The 20,375-nt window shown below is 47.9% G+C and overlaps 3 protein-coding genes across 14 annotated transcripts in view; all 3 read left to right on the top strand.

The window, feature by feature from the left end:
• The first annotated feature begins 2,647 nt into the window (after positions 1-2,647).
• Positions 2,648-5,720, top strand: MRPL54 (mitochondrial ribosomal protein L54). Its single transcript, XM_081895965.1, has 3 exons — positions 2,648-2,799; positions 4,133-4,289; positions 5,482-5,720. Exons 1-3 carry the CDS (start codon positions 2,694-2,696, stop codon positions 5,612-5,614), a joined length of 396 nt encoding a protein of 131 aa, XP_081752091.1. The 5' UTR covers positions 2,648-2,693; the 3' UTR covers positions 5,615-5,720.
• Positions 5,721-7,829: 2,109 nt separating this feature from the next.
• On the top strand, positions 7,830-14,052 carry LOC309360966 (UPF0449 protein C19orf25). 3 transcript variants are annotated; one of them, XM_081895975.1, is made up of 3 exons: positions 7,830-7,909; positions 11,694-11,856; positions 12,622-14,052. In XM_081895975.1, exons 2-3 carry the CDS (start codon positions 11,721-11,723, stop codon positions 12,816-12,818), a joined length of 333 nt encoding a protein of 110 aa, XP_081752101.1. In that variant the 5' UTR covers positions 7,830-7,909; positions 11,694-11,720; the 3' UTR covers positions 12,819-14,052. The 3 variants fall into 3 exon arrangements, with proteins under 3 accessions (XP_081752101.1, XP_081752103.1, XP_081752102.1); XM_081895977.1 differs by lacking the exon at positions 7,830-7,909 and adding an exon at positions 8,962-8,978; XM_081895976.1 differs by lacking the exon at positions 7,830-7,909 and adding an exon at positions 11,356-11,582.
• A 2,838-nt stretch (positions 14,053-16,890) lies between these two features.
• PIP5K1C (phosphatidylinositol-4-phosphate 5-kinase type 1 gamma) overlaps positions 16,891-20,375 on the top strand; it is a 44,362-nt gene continuing 40,877 nt past the window's right edge. For 5 of the 10 annotated variants that reach the window (XM_081895530.1, XM_081895529.1, XM_081895532.1 and 2 more), the window contains exon 1: positions 16,892-17,105. In XM_081895530.1, coding sequence (XP_081751656.1) covers positions 16,976-17,105 — 130 coding nt within the window. In that variant the 5' untranslated portion in view covers positions 16,892-16,975. Of the gene's footprint in view, positions 17,106-20,375 lie in introns of all 10 variants that reach the window. The other 5 variants (XR_014164243.1, XM_081895533.1, XM_081895527.1 and 2 more) reach the window with 2 other exon arrangements.

The raw sequence follows: 20,375 nt of genomic DNA, 5'->3' as shown, positions 1-20,375 counted from the left end.
GAGGGGAAAAGAAAGGAATAAAGGATTCTGGGAGGTGTAGTTTTCTTGGTTGCACGGTGCTCCCATCAGCCTCCAAAAGACTGATCAGCCGCAGGGTCAAACAGGGAGCCGAGATGTCCCTTTTAAACGCGAAGAATAATCCTGCGTCACCCAGAAGCTTGCAGATTGCTTTTATCAAAACATATACGCACGCACATGCATTCAAAAAGCAAAACATACCTGAATCAGCTTGACCCTCCACTGGGTCAAACAGAGAGCCGAAGTGGCCCTTTTGAGCGTGGAGAAGAATCCTGTTTCACCCAGAAGCTTGCAGATTGCTTTTATCAAAATATATACGCGTGCACATGCATTTAACAGGCAAAACTCACCTGAATCAGCTTGACCCTCCGCTGGGTCAGACAGAGAGCGGTGGTGGCTCTTTTGATCGCGGAGAAGAATCCTGTGTCACCCCGAAGCTTGCAGACTGCTTTGATTAAAATATATACGCACGCACATGCATTTGAAAAGCAAAAACCTACCTGAAAGCTTGACCTTTTCGAAGGGGGTAGAAAGATACCCCTGCGACGGTTTGGGGCCGAAGAAGCTCCCTCTCTGACGAAATTTGCTTTGAAGATCAAACCGGGGAGCGAATCCTCTCTCTTTCTGGTCGTAATAAGACTCCTCTCTCCTCTTTAACCTGCTTCCTTTCACTGGGCTTTCGGAAGATCTCTTTGCAAGCAGATCAAGTTGCCTTTTAGGGAGCTGGGGGATCAGATTCTGTTTAAAAATCCATGACGGGGCATCGTTGTCTTTCTTATGTCAGCAAAATATCAACGAGGAAAAGGCCTTCTCCTAAACAGACCTTCCTTTCGGCAGGGATAGTGTAATAGGAATTTTGAGGTCATAGATATATGGCAATGTTCATAACCGCACGTACATAGATCAGCACAGGAAGACCGACCTGGAACCATTTTGATTCCTAAACTAAGCCAATGTTTTCTCTGCAAGGTCAAAGTGGGAAACCTCCCCATTGTCTTTTCCTTCACAAATCCTGTCTTAAGGGTATGTCTGTGTTTGAATAGGGTGTGAGCCTGTGACCTGGCCCAGGAACTAAGTATTTATCACTACAAAAGACTGGCCACCCTACCCAGGAAATCCAATGAAGTAACCTGCCAGACAGGAGATAAACGACAACAGGAGAAAAACAATATTAAAATTTCTGTTGTAGACCGCTTTTTCTGTGATGTAGGTGTGATGTATCTGAGGGGTGGTCTTAGGTTACACCCCTTCTGTGATGTATGCATGTATGCATCATGCATGTATGCATGATGTTTCTGGGGGTGGTCTTGATCTTTGTTGTTGTTGTTTAGTCTTCTTACCTTTTAAGAAGAAAGGTAAAGGGACCCCTGACCATTAGGTCCAGTCGTGGCCGACTCTGGGGTTGCGGCGCTCATCTCGCTTTACTAGCCGAGGGAGCCGGCGTTCAGCTTCCTGGTCATGTGACATCACCTTGCCAACAAAGGTCCGTATAGTTCAAGCTCTGGTTTTCCCAGTCGTGATGTATGGAAGTGAGAGCTGGACCCTCAAGAAGGCTGATTGCTGAAGAATGGATGCTTTTGAATTCTGGTGCTGGAGGAGACTCTTGAGAGTCCCATGGACTGCAAGAAGATCCAACCTCTCCATTCTGAAAGAAATCAGCCCTGAGTGCTCACTGGAAGGACAGATCCTGAAGCTGAGGCTCCAAGACTTTGGCCACCTCAGGAGAAGAGAAGACTCCCTGGAAAAGACCCTGATGCTGGGAAAGATGGAGGGCACAAGGAGAAGGGGACGACGGAGGATGAGATGGTGGGACAGTGTTCTCAAAGAGACCAGCATGAGTTTGACCAAACTGGGAGGCAGTGGAAGACAGGAGTGCCTGGCATGCTCTGGTCCAGGGGGTCACGAAGAGGCGGACGCGACTAAACGACTAAACAACAACAACAACAAATGCAGCCAATATAATTTAATGGTGGTAGTCTCCATTAATTCCAATTGTCTAACTCTTGAGTATTCCCAATACTGGAATTTATTCAGCCAATATAATTTAAGGGCAAGAGTCTCCATTAATAGGTCTAACTCTAGTATTTCTAATGCTGGAATTTATCAATAGCCATAGAATCTCCGCTAATTGCAGTGTGCAATGTGTATATATATATATATATATGTGTGTGTGTGTGTGTGTGTGTGTGTATAAAGTGAGTTCATCACAACTTCAAAAAATAAAATAAAATAACAAAATTTTGTGGGGGTTTTTTACTGTTGCTTTTATTCTTTTTTTGTTTTTGAAAATTAAGAAAATGTTACCAATAAAACAAGCCACATTATCAGGACTCTCTGCTAATTGCAATGTACAATATATATATATATATATAGAGAGAGAGAGAGAGAGAGAGTTAGTTCATCACAACTTCCAAAAATAAGATAAAATAATAAAAATTTGTCTATATTTTTTTCTGTTGTTTTTATTTTATTTATTTTATTTTTGAAAATCTATAAAATGTTCTCAGTAAAACAAGCCACCTCAGCAGGAACAGGCGGTCCAACGCAATTGCATTCGGAAAAATTGCAAAAAAATAAATAAATTCAAAGAAGCGGACTACATTTCCCAGGATGCTCTCCGGCTCCCGCGCAGACTCCGTGCGCCTCCGCGGAGCCCGGGCAGCCTCTCCGCGCTCATGGCTCTCTCCGGGTTGCAGCTGCGGGCCGTGCTCCGCCTCTCCCCGGCCCGCAGCGTCCTCTGGCCCGGCCCGGGGCTCCGCAGCTACGCCAAGAAGGCTGGCGGTAAGCCAGGATCCCCGGAGGGGGGCTTTGCAAAGCGGGGCTGCTTGGGGGAACTCTGCACATGGTCAGAGGGCCAGTGTGCTGTATTGCATTGGCCAATTTGCAGGTAGACTGTAGACAATGTTGCAGGTAGACAGTGTATTGCATTGTACTCCTTCCTTTCCCCCTAAAAGGGAGGCTGGTTCGGGGAACTCTGCACATGGTCAGAGGGCCAATGTATTGTATTGCATTGGCCAATTTGCAGGTAAACTGCACTGTGCTGTGGAGGTTCTGCTTCCTTCTTTTTCCCCTAAAAGGGAGGCTGGTTGGGGGAACTGCACATGGTCAGAGGGCCAGTGTGTTGCATTGGCCAATTTGCAGGTAGACTAGACAATGTTGCAGGTAACGTATTGTATTGTATTGTATTGTATTGTATTGCATTGCATTGCATTGTATTGGCCAATTTGCAGGTAGACTGCACTGCGCTGTGGAGGTTCTGCTCCCTTCCTTTCCCCCTAAAAGGGAGGCTGGTTGGGGGAACTCTGCACATGGTCAGAGGGCAACCTTTCTACGAAAACTGTACCATTCGGTTCTTCGTTATTGCATCCATCAAAACTTGTTTACACTGTTGAATTTTTCTCAATGCTGCCAGCTTTTTCAGCTGTACACAATCATTATCCATATATTCAGGAAACGTTTTCCAATGTATGTTCTTCGTTCTCTTATTCTATATGTTATGTCCGCAAGCTGCACATATTCCATCAGCTTAAGTTGGCGTTCTTCTTCGCTCGTTTTCCATTTTTGGGCTAACGAAACACGGGCCGCAGTTGTTGCGTACAGAAATAGCCTTTTTTGACACCTGAGAATTTCCATCTGAATTATCCCCAACAGAAAGGACTCTGTTGGGTTTTTTTGGCGGGGGAGTGCTTTTAAACAATTTTTTTCAATTCATTATGAATTATTTCCCCAATACCCTTTTACAGGTCCACCACATATGATAGAATATACACTCATTCTCATTGCATCTCCAGCACTTATCCGATTCCATCTTATACATCTTAGGAAGCCTACTCAGAGTAAAATACCATGTGTAAATCATTTTCAGGTAGTTCTCCTTCAAGGAATAACATGTTGTAGACTTCAAATCGCTCTTCCAGAGTTCCCCCCAGAGATTAAAATCTGTATTATGTCCTTTTTCTATGGCCCAATGTCTCATAGAGGTTTTTTGTTTCCCAACCAATTTTAAGACCTGTTCCTCTTTGGTCCGTTCCCAGCAACCTCAAGGACAATGGAGGCAACATTTCCCCCCCAATTCATTAAGGATCATTCCCCTTCTCTTGCTGTTTTCATCCAGGTGTAAAGATCAGAGGGAAAGGCCCCAGCAAAGAAGACATGAAGGGTCCCGAAGTCTGCAAAGACGCCACGATCCTCACCACCCACGCCGTGGGGGTCAACATCTACAAGGAAGGCCCAGAGGTAGCTTTGAAGCCGGACTCGGAATATCCAGAATGGTGAGTTTGCGGCAGACGAAGAGCCAACCTTCTGTAGAAATGCAGACGTTATTTTTTAAAATTAACAAATCAAGTTTCTAGTCCACAGGGTGTGTGCAAAGAGATAGAGATTTGGGGAGCGGTCATTGTGCAACCTCAGCTCTCCGGTTCCCGATTTGAATCAGAGGAACAGCTTTTTTGGAAAGGTCTCTGCCCCCCCACCCCATGCCTAAAATATATCTGGTAGCCAAGAATACTTTTGATACTGAATCCATAGCATAGAAGTAAGGGTTTTGAATCCATAGTCAAATAGTGGATCTTATTCTGATTGCCCCAGCGAAAAACCTTGCCACCTTTGCTGTCACCTGCTCATCTTGATCTGCCCAGAGAAAGGACACGGTGGCAGTGGCTGGGCGACCTGGAATGGACAATAAAAGAGGGGTGATAATCTCATTCCTCAAGTCTTTATCAAGAGGGCAAGCCAGAAGGGCATGCGCCACCGATTCGGGACTGCCGTCTCCACAGGGACATTTTTCGTGTGGGATCTGTTGGAATCGTCCCTCAAGTCCAGCCGAGGCCAAGACATTCAATCTCGCGAGAGTAAAAGCGCGTCTATATTTTAGAATTGCTAGGTTATGCAGATAGGGTCCCAGAGATTCAAAGTGGGAAGGTGGAAAACAGTCATGCCATGGGCAAAATTTCCTTATTGTGGCCAAGTTGTTCTGATGCTCAATATCATTTAAAGGTAAAGGATAAAGGGACTCCTGACCATTAGTTCCAGTCGTGACCGACTCTGGGGTTGCGACGATCATCTCATATTCAAATTTCTGTCTTAGACCGCCTTTTCTGTGATGTAGGTATGATGTTTCTGGGGGTGGTCTTGATCTACAGGGTGGCAATTTCAAAAGTCTTTATAAGGCCTTGCATGCCATTTTTCTGGGTCCCTCCTCTCTCCTGCATGTGTGGGGAGCACCCTGTTGCAACAGACCAATAAAGATCAGGCTTACTAGCTGCTTTGCTTCTCAATATTCCCTGCTTGGCCTCTGTTATCTTCTCCTACCCATAGGGAACCTATGTAAAGACTCTATATGGCCTCTTGGATACCCCATAAGGGAAAAGGGCAATTTTTGTTTACAACAACCGTCACGCCAGGCCGGCTCTCGCAATTGTCTCTCCAGCTTTCTCGGCTCACCCCGTCGCCTTTCCCTTCCAGGCTTTTCCAGATGTACCTCGGCCCCCCCAAGAAGCTGGAGGAGCTCGACCCGGAGACCCATGAATATTGGCGGAAGCTGCGGAAGCTGAACACTTGGCAGGAAAACAAACTGAAGAAGGTCCGGTCGTTTTGATGCGGAGAGCTGTGAAAGCGGCAGTTGGCTGCCGGGAAAGGACCTTATTTTCTATTTTTATGTCTCCCTTTGGTGTAAAAGTTGGCCAATAAAAACCTCGACCGTGCAGGATAGTCTCTGTGATTTTCCTCCTCCTCCTCCTCTTCTTCTTCCTCTAAATGATTTTATTGCATTTTTTAAAAACCACAAAAGAGAAACATAAATCGCTGGATACTGTGGAGAGTGATTTCCTGAACAGCCTGCTCTTTTTACTACAGTGGTCTCTTGGTTCTCAAACTTAATCCGTTCCGCAAGTCCGTTCCAAAACCAAAGCGTTCCAAAACCAAGGCTCGCTTTCCCCTAGAAAGGAATGCAAAACGGATTAATCCGTCCCAGACTTTTAAAAACAACCCCTAAAACAGCAATTTAAGATGAACTTTACTATCTAATGAGCAATGATCCATAAAATGAAAGCAATAAACAATGTACTGAGGTTACACGATCAATCAGTAGCTGAACTGGGTTCCGCACAGTCACAAAAACAAAAAAAGCCACAAACAAAAACTCAAAATAAATAGCAAAAACAGACAGACCTCAGTGTAACACTCAGAACGGAAGCGTGGCACTCAAAACGGAGCATCTTTGGCTTCTGAAAAAAGTTTGCAAACCGGAACACTTACTTCCGGGTTTGCAGTGTTTGGGTTCCAAGGCATTTGAGAACCAAGGGACTGCTGTATTTTCTTTCAATTGCGCAGCCGAGATGTAGGGATTCCCGGAACCAGTATGGGCAGCTACAGACACTCCACTTTTAATTGTTCTCTGTGATGTGGAAGGGAGGAGAAAAAGGGAACTGGGAGATTCCGGAATCAAATCAGAAACACTGTTATCCAGGACCGTCCCTGGAAAATCAGGACACTTGGAGGGTACGTGAGCCCCACGCTGGGCAAAAGATTCCTGCATTTTCAGCGGGCTGGACTAGATGACTCTAGGGGCCCCTTCCAACTCTGCAATTCTAGATGGGGCGATGATTTGGCTGTTTAAGGCAGCTTCTAACGTCTGTCATTGCCCTTGGGAGAAGGGCAATGACAGGCCTCGACAGCATCTTGAGAAGTAGAGACATCACCTTGCCAACAAAGGTCCGTACAGTTAAAGCTATGGTTTTCCCAGTAGTGATGTATGGAAGCGAGAGCTGGACCATAAAGAAGGCTGATCGCCGAAGAATGGATGCTTTTGAATTATGGTGCTGGAGGAGACTCTGGTGAGTCCCATGGACTGCAAGAAGATCAAACCTCTCCATACTGAAGGAAATCAGCCCTGAGTGCTCACTGGAAGGACAGATCCTGAAGCTGAGGCTCCAAGCCTTTGGCCACCTCATGAGAGGAGAAGACTCCCTGGAGAAGACCCTGATGTTGGGAAAGATGGAGGGCGCAAGGAGAAGGGGACGACGGACGACGAGATGGTTGGATAGTGTTTTCGAGGTTACCAGCATGAGTTTGACCAAACTGCGGGAGGCAGTGGAAGACAGGAGGGCCTGGCGTTCTCTGGTCCATGGGGTCACGAAGAGTCAGACATGACTAAACGACTAAACAACAACAACAACAACAAGAAAACGTCTGAAACAATTCAGTATATTCTTTTGTGCTGAGTTAGGCTTGCAAAGGTTTGAAGGTATTTTTTTAAGGAAATTAAAAAATCTTCGCTTTCGACATGGGTTTCCCCAGACATTTCAAACATGTCAATCAAATATACATAATACACACGCAGATATACGCACAATATATTTCACATTCGGTTGCCATCAAAAATGACCCAAACCCACCCTCCGCTTTGCGAATCATGTTTAGTATCAAAATGCGCAGACTTCCAGCTGTCTGCAAGGAGCAAAGTTGCATTTTCAGCTGAATTCGGGGAGAAACCACTTGCATTTTGATAAGAAACCCGATTTGCAATGGAACATTTTTGATTGCAGCTGTTAGCACAGCAAAGTTCTCCTTTGGTCCCGCCGTTCCGCCGCGAGACCTACCCCTCTACACCTTTCCTCCCCTTTCCTAGCTCTACGCTCCCGTCCGCAGCTCGCCCGCCTTGGCAACAGAGGAAGGCGTTGCGGGGGGCATAGAGACGCACGCCGGAGGGCTAGAGCGCCGCTCTTCGCTCCATAGAAAAACAACCCAACCACCGGAAGTGAGGCGGCGGCGGCCGGAAAGCGGAAGTCGCTGCCCTCCCCAGGAGGAAGTGGGCGGGGCCCAGAGGAGGGGCGGGGCCAGGAGGGAGGGAGGGATTCAGGTGAGGAGGAGGAGGAGGAGGGAGGAAGAGCAGGTGAGGAAGGAAGGGGGGCTACCTGGGGGGAGGGGGAGGTTTTTTTGGGGGGCTTAACCGGGGGGGGGGGTTGAACCTTTGTGGGGGGGAGGAAAGAAAGAGGAAGGCAATGGGTCTTATTTGGGGGGGTATAATATGGGGTTTTTGGGGGGTCTCAAATATGGGGGGGGGCCTTAAATTATGTGGGGTGGGGGCTTTTGACTTGGGGGGCAGAGAAGGGAAGAGCAAAACGGGTCCTATTTGGGGGGGGAGAGGTAAGTGGGTGTTTTCTTTGGGGGGAGTGGTTTTTTTTTGGGGGGGCGCAGGAACTATTATGGTTATTTGTGGGGGGGCGGGACTCGTCTTGGGTGGGGGGTGGGCGACGTGCCAAGTGCCCCCAATGGACTACAGGGGAGAAAATTGGTGTTTTTTAGGGGGGGGGAGAGAGAGGATAGGCAGTAAGCATTTTTTCCCCCATGGGGGGCCTTTTGTGGTTGCTGCTAATGGTTAGATAACATGGGGGGTGTTGATAGAAGGAGAGAAACCCAGGGGAAGGCTGCTATGGGGTGGAATATTGGGGGTTTTTGTGGGGGGGGGAGCAGGACGAAATGAACAAGGATAGAAATAACTGAGGTCCTTCTTGAGGGTGGGGTGCCATTATTATTATTATTATTATTATTATTATTATTATTGGAGGTGGAGATGCAGAAAGAGCCCAGATGATGAAGGGAATTGGGGGGGTGTAAGAGAAGGGTGCAGGTGGGACAATGGAGGAAGAGATCTGCTTGAAGGAAGGGGGGGGGTGGGAAGCTAATAGGGCCAGGTATGGGTTTGTTTGGGGTTTTTGTTTGGGGGGGGGACACTGAATAAGCTGCAATAGACCTTCCTTGAGAGGCTTAGAGGCGGGAGGCGGTGTGTATGTTTGACAGCGCCTAGGTGGGGTGATTTCTGTGTATTGGGTGGGGGGGAAGTGGGAGGAATCTGGGGAGAGGGGGAAGAGGAACTTGGAGGGGGGGGATTAGTTAAAGAGAAAACCGGGAGGTGGGGGGTTGGCTTCGAAGCAGGAAAGGTCTTGATGGAGATGGGAGAGGTGAGATGTCATAATCAGGTGAAAATTGAGGGTTTTTTGTGGTGGAGGGACTGTAAAGAACAGGAAAAATAGCCCCCTGGGGTGTGTGAAGAAAAGCAATGTTGGTTAGGGGGGCGGTTTTAGTGATGGGGGGGACACACAGACGGACCAGAAAGGAGTCTTGGTTTGCGAAGGACCGAAAATAGAGGCTGCAGTTTGCAGAAAGGGTGGTGGGTGTGGTATCTGCAGAACGTTATATTCTCTCTTCTTTTTCTTCCATATATAAATATATATTTCCCTGATCTCTCCCCCCCCCCCCTGCATGCATCGAGCCCCTTCTTTGCACAGACACTGCAGAGCTTTGACTGAATGTTCTCGAACCCCTTTCGGATGAATGGGCTGTCCTTTCTAACCATCCTGGGGGGAGGGTGTGGGGGAACCGGAGAATTTTTTGGAAAGAAAAGAAGATGGGATTTATCCGTACAACTGTCCTCTCCTCCCTTCCTCCCCCCCTCCAAGAAAATCCCTTTCCACCCAAAATATAGCAGCAGGCACAAAAACACACACCCACACCCATCATGAATCCGCAAATTTAATTCAACTGCGGTTTTCCAGAAGGATTATTAGGGCAGCGCACAGTGGATTTGCATGCTGAGAGGCTGGTCAGAGGGAGGCAGGGACTGAGAGGGAAGGATCTGCGAAGGGGGAGCAGGTTATGGGGAGAAGGCTTGCCAGAGTGAGGATGGGGGGGGGGGAAAGAGAGATTTGGCAATTTGGTCCAGCGCTTTACCCACCACGCTGATAAAGGGGAAAGTTAAGATTCCTTCCAGTTTTTGACGGGCATTGAAATAAGATCACTGCAGGAAATACTTCCTTTGGCTTGATTTTTCTGGAAACTCTGGTTGACCAGTGCAAATTTTGTTGTTTTAATTAAGTGAGGGGGTTTTCCAAGTCAGACCGTGGCAGCGAGAGTCTGCACGGTTTCAAGAAGGGGGTCTTTTCCCCTCCGACCTAGAGATCCCATGGCATTTGGTGGGGGGGGGGGAATTAAACTGCGACTTTCCGCATGTAAAACCGATGTTGCGCCGCCAAGCTACACACTTTCATTTGTTTTATTTTTTAAAAAGTAAGATTGCAGTCCTCATGGCGCTCCGAATCAGGCGATGGTTTAAATGGGAAGCTGAATCAGATGGTTGATCCTTCTGGCTTGTCTTACACTGACTGGCAGCTTAACTTGGAGGTCCCAGGCTTGGATTGAATCTGGGACTTTGCAGAAGCTCTGCCCCCTGAGCTGTCGCCCTTCTAAAAATGAAATAAAAATAAAAAGAAGCTGGGATAGCTCAGTCGGCAGAGCACCAGACTCTGAATTTCAGGGTTGTGGGTTCAAGTTCTGCAGAAGATTCCTGCATTGCAGGGGGTTGGTCTAGATGACCCAGGGGGTCCCTCCGAACTCTATGATTCTGTGACTCGGCTTCAAATGAGCCCTGTTCTATGGTCCTCAATAAAATAGGACTATGGGAAGCAGAGAAGAGGCCTTCTCCATCTGGAAATAAATTACCGGGAGTTTCAGCCCCCAGTTGCATTAGATTAAATTTGCATTTGATCGAACAATGCCGGCCGACAAAATATCTTTAGATCAGGAATCTGTGGCGCTGCAAATATTGCAGGGCTATGACTCCTATGGGCTGATTGGCTGGTGGTGGTGATACAGTGGTACCCTGGGTTACAGATGCTTCAGGTTACAGGCGCTTCAGGTTACAGACTCCGCTAACCCAGAAATAGTACCTCGGGTTAAGAACTTTGCTTCAGGATGAGAACAGAAATCGTGCGGCAGAGGGAGGCCCCATTAGCGAAAGTGGTGCTTCAGGTTAAGAACAGTTTTAGGTTAAGAATGGACCTCCGGAACGAATTAAGTACTTAACCAGAGGTACCACTGTATCTGACTTTTAGAAGACATCTGAAGGCAGCCTTGTTTAGGGAAGTTTTTGATGTTTGATGTTTTATCGTGTTTTTACGGGTTAAGTACTTAATTCGTTCCGGAGGTCTGTTCTTAACCTGAAGCACCACTTTAGCTAATGGGGCCTCTGGCTGCCGCCGCACCGCCAGAGCATGATTTCTGTTCTCATCCTGAAGCAAAGTTCTTAACCTGAGGTACTATTTCTGGGTTAGCAGACTCTGTAACCTGAAGCGTATGTAACCTGAAGCGTATGTAACCCGAGGTACCACTGTACAGTGGTACCTCGGGTTACAGACGCTTTGGGTCACAAACTCCGCTAACCAGGAAGTGGTTGCTCCAGGTTAAGAACTTTGCCCTGGGATAAGAACGGAAATTGCGCGCCAGCGGTGCAGCAGCAACAGGAGGCCCCATTAGCGAAAGTGTGCCTCAGGTTAAGAAGCATTTCAGGTTAAGAACGGACCGCTGGAACGAATTAAGTTCTTAACCCGAGGTACCACTGGATTCCGTTGGGAGCCGCCCAGAGTGGCTGGGGAAACCCAGCCAGATGAGTGGGGTGTAAATAATAAATTATTGTCATGTGCGCCGGCTGGCACACCAGGGCTTCTAGCAGGCCGGCCAGGGATTGAGCCTTGCAGCCTTTCGCACCCAAAGCAACAGCTGCTCTACCGGTGAGCTACGGCCTTGCTCCGAACGACACCCTGGGACCCCCATTGTGACGAGACCCTCGTCTCTCTCCGAGCGCCCCCTCTGATCCCCACCCCTCCTTTCTCTCCCTCCAGTGCCCCGCCGGCATCTGTTTCTGAGCAATGACCTCCAAGGCCAAGAAGCGAGTGGTGCTGCCCACCCGCCCCGACCCCCCCAGCACGGAGCAGATTCTCGAAGATGTGCAGCGCGCCCAGCCCAACGACCCCGTCTTCGTCCTCCTGGCCGAGCCCAGCGAAGGTAACCAGAGCCCCCTTTCCCCATGGGGCTTGTTCACGTGCCTTGCCTCCCAGAACCAAAAGAGGCATGAAGCAGGAGGAGCAAAGGCAAGATATGCAGGCTCAGTCTCAGATTGCTTTGGGTGAAACCCTGGAGAAGAAGAGACATAGACAGCTGTGAGGAGATGGGCAGCTTTACTTTTAGCAGCTGATATTGTGGGGATGGTGGCGCTGTGGGTTAAACCACAGAGCCTAGGACTTGCTGATCAGAAGGTCGGCGGTTCAAATCCCCGCAGTGACGGGGTGAGCTCCCGTTGCTCGGTCCCTGCTCCTGCCCACCTAGCAGTTCGAAAGCACGTCAAAGTGCAAGTAGATAAATAGGTACCGCTCCGGCGGGAAGGTAAACGGCGTTTCCGTGCGCTGCTCTGCTTCGCCAGAAGCGGCTTAGTCCTGCTGGCCACATGACCCGGAAGCTGCACGCCGGCTCCCTCGGCCAGTAAAGCGAGATGAGCGCCACAACTCCAGAGTCGGCCACGACTGGACCTAATGGTCAGGGGTCCCTTTACCTTTTATAGCAATAACAATTGTAGTCACAGCCATGCCGATGATGTTATTATTGTTGATGGCTCAGTCAGTAGAGCATGCAACTCTTAATCCCAAGGTTGTGGGTTCGAGTCCCATGCAAGAAATCCGCCTTCTCCTTTTCGTTTTAAAAATCATTGATTTTCATCTGCCCTGGAAAAACACACCTCCATTGTTTTTTCTCTCTCCCTCTTCCTGCGCTCAGATTTGCCCTCCCCAACCAAGAACGAAGACCCTGAGGCCAAGCGCGAGCGCCTCTACCGGCTGACCCAGTCCTACGTGGAGATGAACCATCGCCTCCAGATGGCCTGCAGCCTGCTCAAGGAGAAGTGTGAGGAGCTCAAGCTGGCCGGAGCGACTCTAGAGCAGGGCATCTTGGAGATGAAGCAGAGAGCCTTGTGAGATGACGCCCGCTCCGGGAGGCGGGCCAGCGACCAAGCGCCCCGAGCGGCCAGCCCGTATTGCGCCCCTGCTGTGCGCGGCAGCGGCTCCAGCATGCATAAGCTACACCACTCAAACACTGTCTGTGTGCTCGGTCTTGTGAATGTGTGCCAAAGCAGTTGCTCCGTTCCACGCCGCCTTGACGACGGCGCGGTTTGCCTCCCCAGATTTCATGACATCCGCTCTCCCTTCCGGGGCCTTGTTTCATTTCGTCCGCACAGACTTAAGGCAAGCTGTTACCGTCGGGCGCCCTCCCTTCTAAGCTGGGACAGGTGGACTTTTGAGGGTAGGGGCTGGGCGAACAGGGAGGGTTAGCCTGCTTTTATTTTTGCCGTTTTTCTTCGTTCCCCCGCATTTTTGCGTCACTTCGGCCATGACAACCCTTTTGCCCCGTTACGACTTCTCCCTCTGGTACTGCCTGGATGACGACGCCGTCGCCACCGCCATCTGCCAACTCCTGGCAGAGCACGGCTTCCGAGGGTACGTCGAGCACCAGGACCACGTGGCGGGGCGGCCGGAGCTCTCCGCGGTGGGCGAGGTCATCCAGGCGAGCCGCGTGGCCATTCTCCTCCTGACGCCCCACTCGGTGGCCGACCCCTGGTGCCAGCGGGTGGCCGAGTGGAACCTCGACCACGCGGTGCACCGGGAGGGGGCGAAGGTCATCCCCGTCTACGTGGGCGTCTCGCGAGAGGAAATGCCCCCGGCGCTGCGGCACCTGAACGGACTTGAGTACGGCGAGAGATTTTTCAAACAGAGGCTGCTCTCCAGCCTGCGAAAAGCAGGGCCCCGCGGGCAGACCCCGCGCCCCTCCAGCGTGAGCGGCGCAAAGAAGGGGGCCGGCTTCTGACGAACCCGGGGAAGGGAGCAGGGGTGGGGTAGGGCGGTGGCTCGACGGCTTCCGGATTCATTTTGGTGTTTTGACGTAGGCTCCATCGTGACGTGGGTTTGGTGACTGTGAAGGGAATTCCCACTAGATTTGTGCCTAGACCTGATTTGTCAGGAAAGTGAAACAGAAGTTGTCTGTGTCTGGGGGTCCGGGGGGGGGGCAGAGAGGAAAGGGAGGGGGGCGTCATTCGTTCATTTGTCGGGATGGGTGTTTCAGTATGGAAAGGGGGAAAAGCTAGGTCCCGAGGCTGCTGGTTCTCACCTCTGGTTTAACTTAAAGAGCTGTTATTAAAATGCAGTTTTCGGACAACGTTCAGCTCTCTGCGTTTATGTACCTAGGCAGTCGCTGTTTTCACAGTGGCAACGTTGTGGCCTAAACCACAGAGCCACTTGGGCTTGCCGATCGGAAGGTCGGCGGTTCAAATGCCCGCTAGGGGGTGATCTCCCATTGCTCTGTCCCAGTTCCTGCCAACCTAGCAGTTCGAAAGCACGTCAGAGTGCAAATAGATAAATAGGTACCGCTCTGGCGGGAAGGTAAACGGCGTTTCCGTGTGCTGCTCTGCTTTTGCTAGAAGCAGTTTAGTCCTGCTGGCCACATGACCCGGAAAGCTGTCTGCGGACAAACGCCGGCTCCCTCAGCCTGAAAGTGAGATGAGCGCCACAACCCCAGAGTTGCCCTTGACTGGACTTTACCGTCCAGGGTTCCTTTACCTTTTTAAAACTTTTACGCAGATGTCCCTTATAGGAAACCCAGGATTTTAATGTATTCTTAATCTTTGTTGCAAGCCGCCCAGAGTGGCTGGGGAAACCCAGCCAGATAGGCAGGGTACAAATAATACCGTATATTTTGCTCTATAAGACTCACCTTTTCCCTCCTAAAAAGTAAGGGGAAATGTGTGTGCGTCTTATGGAGCGAATGCAGGCTGCGCAGCTATCTCAGAAGCCAGAACAGCAAGAGGGATTGCTGCTTTCACTGCGCAGTGATCCCTCTTGCTGCTCTGGCTTCTGAGATTCAGAATATATTTTTTTCTTGTTTTCCTCCTCCAAAAACTAGGTGCGTCTTATAGAGTGAAAAATACGGTATATAGCCTTCTCCCTCCCCTCCTGACGTTTCCAGCAGCTGGTATTCAGACGCACCGCTGCTTCTGACTGTGGAAGGCAGAGAATAGCTAGTAGCTTTTGATATTCCTGTTCTCCGTGAATCTATTTCATCCCATTTTAAAACAGTCCAAGGTAGCCGGCAGGCGCGAGTTCCGTAGTTTGTGCTCCACGAAGAAGTCTTTGGTTTCTTCTTTCCCAAATCTTCTTTCCCACAATAAGCTTTGCCGGATGCCCAGAAGCTCTTCCGTTACGAAATACAAGAGAAAAGCTTTTCTCTCGTCGTTTTATCATGCTGCTGTCAGCAGGCGACAGTGGCCACAGTCCCTCCACCCTCCACCCACAAAGCACATAATAACAAGAGCGAAGAAAAACCAAGAAAACCCCTTCCCACAACACATTTGAAAGGGCGCCGGATGTCAATCAGCCCAAGGCCAGGTTGAAGAGGTGCGTTTTCAACTGGCACCTAAAAATTTGTAATGCAGGCCCCAGGTAAGCCTCCCTGGGGAGAGCATTCCACAGAAGGGGAGCCACTGCAGAAAAGGCCCTGTTCTCGTGTTGCTGCCCTCCGGACCTCTTGAGGGGAAGGCACACGAAGGAGGGCCTCAGAAGGTGATCTCAGGGTTTGGGTAGGTTCATATGGGAAGAGGCAGTCCCTGAGGTATTGCGGCCCTGAGCCATTTAAGGCTTTATAGTTCAAAACCCGCACTTTGAATTGGTCCTGGAAACTAATCGGCAGCCAGTGTAGTTGGGCCAGGATCGGTGTCATATTATTATTATTACGCGGGTGGTGCTGTGGGTTAAACCACAGAGCCTAGGACTTGCTAATCAGAAGGTCGGCGGTTCAAATCCCTGCGACGGGCTGAGCTCCTGTTGCTTGGTCCCTGCTCCTGCCAACCTAGCAGTTCAAAAGCACGTCAAAGTGCAAGTAAATAGGTACCGCTCCAGCGGGAAGGTAAGCGGCGTTTCCGTGCGCTGCTCTGGTTCACCAGAAGCGGCTTAGTCCTGCTGGCCACATGACCCGGAAGCTGTACGCCGGCTCCCTCGGCCAGTAAAGCGAGATGAGCGCCGCAACCCCAGAGTCGGCCACGACTGGACCTAATGGTCAGGGGTCCCTTTACCTTATCAACGCCCTCCCACCAGATGTCAAAGAGAACAACTACTACAAGACTTTTAGAAGACATCTGAAGGCAGCCCTGTTTAGGGAAGCTTTTAATGTTTGATGTATTACGGTATATTAATATTTATTTGGAAGCCGCCCAGAGTGACTGGGGAAGCTCAGCCAGATGGGCGGGGTATAAATAATAAATTATTGTTGTTATTATCATCCTTCCAGTAGCACCTTAAAGACCAACTAAGTTAGTTCTAGGTATGAGCTTTCGTGTGCATGCACACTTCTTCAGATACACTGAAACAGAAGTTTCCAGACCCCTGGTATGTGCGATGTGCACCAGACCAGGATTGGTGATAATAATAATATTTTTTTATTATTATTATTATTATTATTATTATTATTATTATTATTATTATTATCATCACCCATGCTATGTGCAATGTGCACTGGCTGGCAAGCAGACCAGGATTGGTGTTAATAATAATAATAATAATAATAATAATAATAATAATAATAATAATAATAATAAATAATTGCACCAGCGCCACGTGCCCCAGCTGGCAAGCAGCCTAAGCGCGCATGCGCACAAGGAGCGCCGCCGCCAGCGACCCTTCCCAAGCCCTTCCGAACGTTCCCTTTTGTGCTTCAGAGCGAGCGAGCGAGCGAGCGGCGGCGGCCAGAGCGGCCCCTCCGGAAAGGCCTCCTCTATCCCGCCCCTCTCGTTCTGCGGCGAGCGGGCGCCTGCGCACAAAGCAGCGGCCGCCCTCCCGAACGCATTCGGCGCCATCCAGGAACCTCCGATCTGGCGCCTGCGCAGGAGAACCCGAAGCCCCAGCCTACCGAGCGAGCGTGCGTGCGGCGGCGGCCAGAGCGGCTCGGAGTCCGCGCCTGCGCGTTGCCGCCTGGCTCTTTCTCTCTCGGCGTCTCCTCAGGAGGGGAAGCGGCGGCGGCGGCGGCGGAGCTGAGGAGAGCCGAGGCCCGGCCTGCCTCCCGGGCTGCCTGCCGCCCTCCCTCGCCGGCCATGGAGCTGGAGGCGCCCGACGAGGCCGCAGGGGCAGAGGCCGGGGCAGGAGCCCTCGAGGCCGAGGCAGGAGGGGGCGGCGGCGGCTGGGGGGCCCCGGTGCTGCGGGAGCCTCAGGCGGCCGGAGCAGGTGAGCGGGGGGGGGGGGCGAATCATTATTCAGTATTGGTAATCAGAGAGAGATATCGATACTGTATATATTTTCACACAAACACGCGCACACACAAAATATATGTTTTTTAAAATATGTGTGTGTGTGTGTATCTATATATCTATATATTTATATATGCATATATGTACGGTATATAGTTTAATAGTAGGAGGGGGAAACGGACTCTCCCTCCCCACCGTCGGTGGGAATAATCACATTCAATATTGGTAATCAGATACAGATATCGATACTGTATATATTTTCACACAAACACGCACACACACAAAATATATGTTTATATATGTGTGTGTGTGTGTATAATTTAATAGGAGGGGGAACCGGACTCCCCTCCCCCCGTCAGTGGGAATAATCACATTCAATATTGGTAATCAGATACAGATATCGATACTGTATATATTTTCACACAAACACGCACACACACAAAATATATGTTTATATATGTGTGTGTGTGTGTATAATTTAATAGGAGGGGGAACCGGACTCCCCTCCCCCCGTCAGTGGGAATAATCACATTCAATATTGGTAATCAGATACAGATATCGATACTGTATATATTTTCACACAAACATGCACACACACAAAATATATGTGTATATATATATATATATATATCTGTGTGTGTGTGTGTATAAAATTTAATAGTAGGAGGGGGAACCGGACTCCCCTCCCCCCCGTCAGTGGGAATAATCATATTCAGTATTGGTAGTCAGAGAGAGATATCGATACTGTATATATTTTCACACAAACACGCGCACACACAAAATATATGTTTTTTTTAAATATGTGTGTGTGTGTGTGTATCTATATATCTATATATTTATATATGCATATATGTACGGTATATAGTTTAATAGTAGGAGGGGGAAACGGACTCTCCCTCCCCACCGTCGGTGGGAATAATCACATTCAATATTGGTAATCAGATACAGATATCGATACTGTATATATTTTAACACAAACACGCGCACACACAAAATATATGTTTTTTTTAAATATGTGTGTGTGTGTGTATCTATATATCTATATATTTATATATGCATATATGTACGGTATATAGTTTAATAGTAGGAGGGGGAAACGGACTCTCCCTCCCCCCGTCAGTGGGAATAATCATATTCAGTATTGGTAGTCAGAGAGAGATATCGATACTGTATATATTTTCACACAAACACGCGCACACACAAAATATATGTTTATATATGTGTGTGTGTGTGTATAATTTAATAGGAGGGGGAACTGGACTCCCCCCCCCCCGTCAGTGGGAATAATCACATTCAATATTGGTAATCAGATACAGATATCGATACTGTATATATTTTCACACAAACATGCACACACACAAAATATATGTGTGTATATATATATATATATCTGTGTGTGTGTGTGTATAAAATTTAATAGTAGGAGGGGGAACCGGACTCCCCTCCCCCCGTCAGTGGGAATAATCATATTCAGTATTGGTAATCAGAGAGAGATATCGATACTGTATATATTTTCACACAAACACGCGCACACACAAAATATATGTTTTTTTTAAATATGTGTGTGTGTGTGTGTGTATCTATATATCTATATATTTATATATGCATATATGTACGGTATATAGTTTAATAGTAGGAGGGGGAAACGGACTCTCCCTCCCCACCGTCGGTGGGAATAATCACATTCAATATTGGTAATCAGATACAGATATCGATACTGTATATATTTTAACACAAACACGCGCACACACAAAATATATGTTTTTTTTAAATATGTGTGTGTGTGTGTGTATCTATATATCTATATATTTATATATGCATATATGTACGGTATATAGTTTAATAGTAGGAGGGGGAAACGGACTCTCCCTCCCCACCGTCGGTGGGAATAATCACATTCAATATTGGTAATCAGATACAGATATCGATACTGTATATATTTTCACACAAACACGCGCACACACAAAATATATGTTTTTTTTAAATATGTGTGTGTGTGTGTATCTATATATCTATATATTTATATATGCATATATGTACGGTATATAGTTTAATAGTAGGAGGGGGAAACGGACTCTCCCTCCCCCCGTCAGTGGGAATAATCATATTCAGTATTGGTAGTCAGAGAGAGATATCGATACTGTATATATTTTCACACAAACACGCGCACACACAAAATATATGTTTATATATGTGTGTGTGTGTATAATTTAATAGGAGGGGGAACTGGACTCCCCCCCCCCCCGTCAGTGGGAATAATCACATTCAATATTGGTAATCAGATACAGATATCGATACTGTATATATTTTCACACAAACATGCACACACACAAAATATATGTGTATATATATATATATATATATCTGTGTGTGTGTGTGTATAAAATTTAATAGTAGGAGGGGGAACCGGACTCCCCTCCCCCCGTCAGTGGGAATAATCATATTCAGTATTGGTAGTCAGAGAGAGATATCGATACTGTATATATTTTCACACAAACACGCGCACACACAAAATATATGTTTTTTAAAATATGTGTGTGTGTGTGTATCTATATATCTATATATTTATATATGCATATATGTACGGTATATAGTTTAATAGTAGGAGGGGGAAACGGACTCTCCCTCCCCACCGTCGGTGGGAATAATCACATTCAATATTGGTAATCAGATACAGATATCGATACTGTATATATTTTCACACAAACACGCACACACAAAAAATATATGTTTATATATGTGTGTGTGTGTGTATAATTTAATAGGAGGGGGAACCGGACTCCCCTCCCCCCGTCAGTGGGAATAATCACATTCAATATTGGTAATCAGATACAGATATCGATACTGTATATATTTTCAAACAAACATGCACACACACAAAATATATGTGTGTATATATATATATATATATCTGTGTGTGTGTGTGTATAAAATTTTATAGTAGGAGGGGGAACCGGACTCCCCTCCCCCCGTCAGTGGGAATAATCATATTCAGTATTGGTAGTCAGAGAGAGATATCGATACTGTATATATTTTAACACAAACACGCACACACAAAAAATGTATGTTTATATATGTGTGTGTGTGTGTATAATTTAATAGGAGGGGGAACTGGACTTCCCCCCCCCCCCGTCAGTGGGAATAATCTGTATTCAGTATTGGTAGTCAGATATAGATATTTTTACACACACACACTATATATATATGTGTGTGTGTGTGTGTATATAATTTAATAGTAGGAGGGGGA

Source organism: Podarcis melisellensis, assembly GCF_964234715.1.
Source record: "Podarcis melisellensis genome assembly, chromosome: 18".
In the NCBI taxonomy this organism is placed as follows: domain Eukaryota; kingdom Metazoa; phylum Chordata; class Lepidosauria; order Squamata; family Lacertidae; genus Podarcis; species Podarcis melisellensis.
This window is presented reverse-complemented; position numbering and strand designations above follow the sequence as displayed.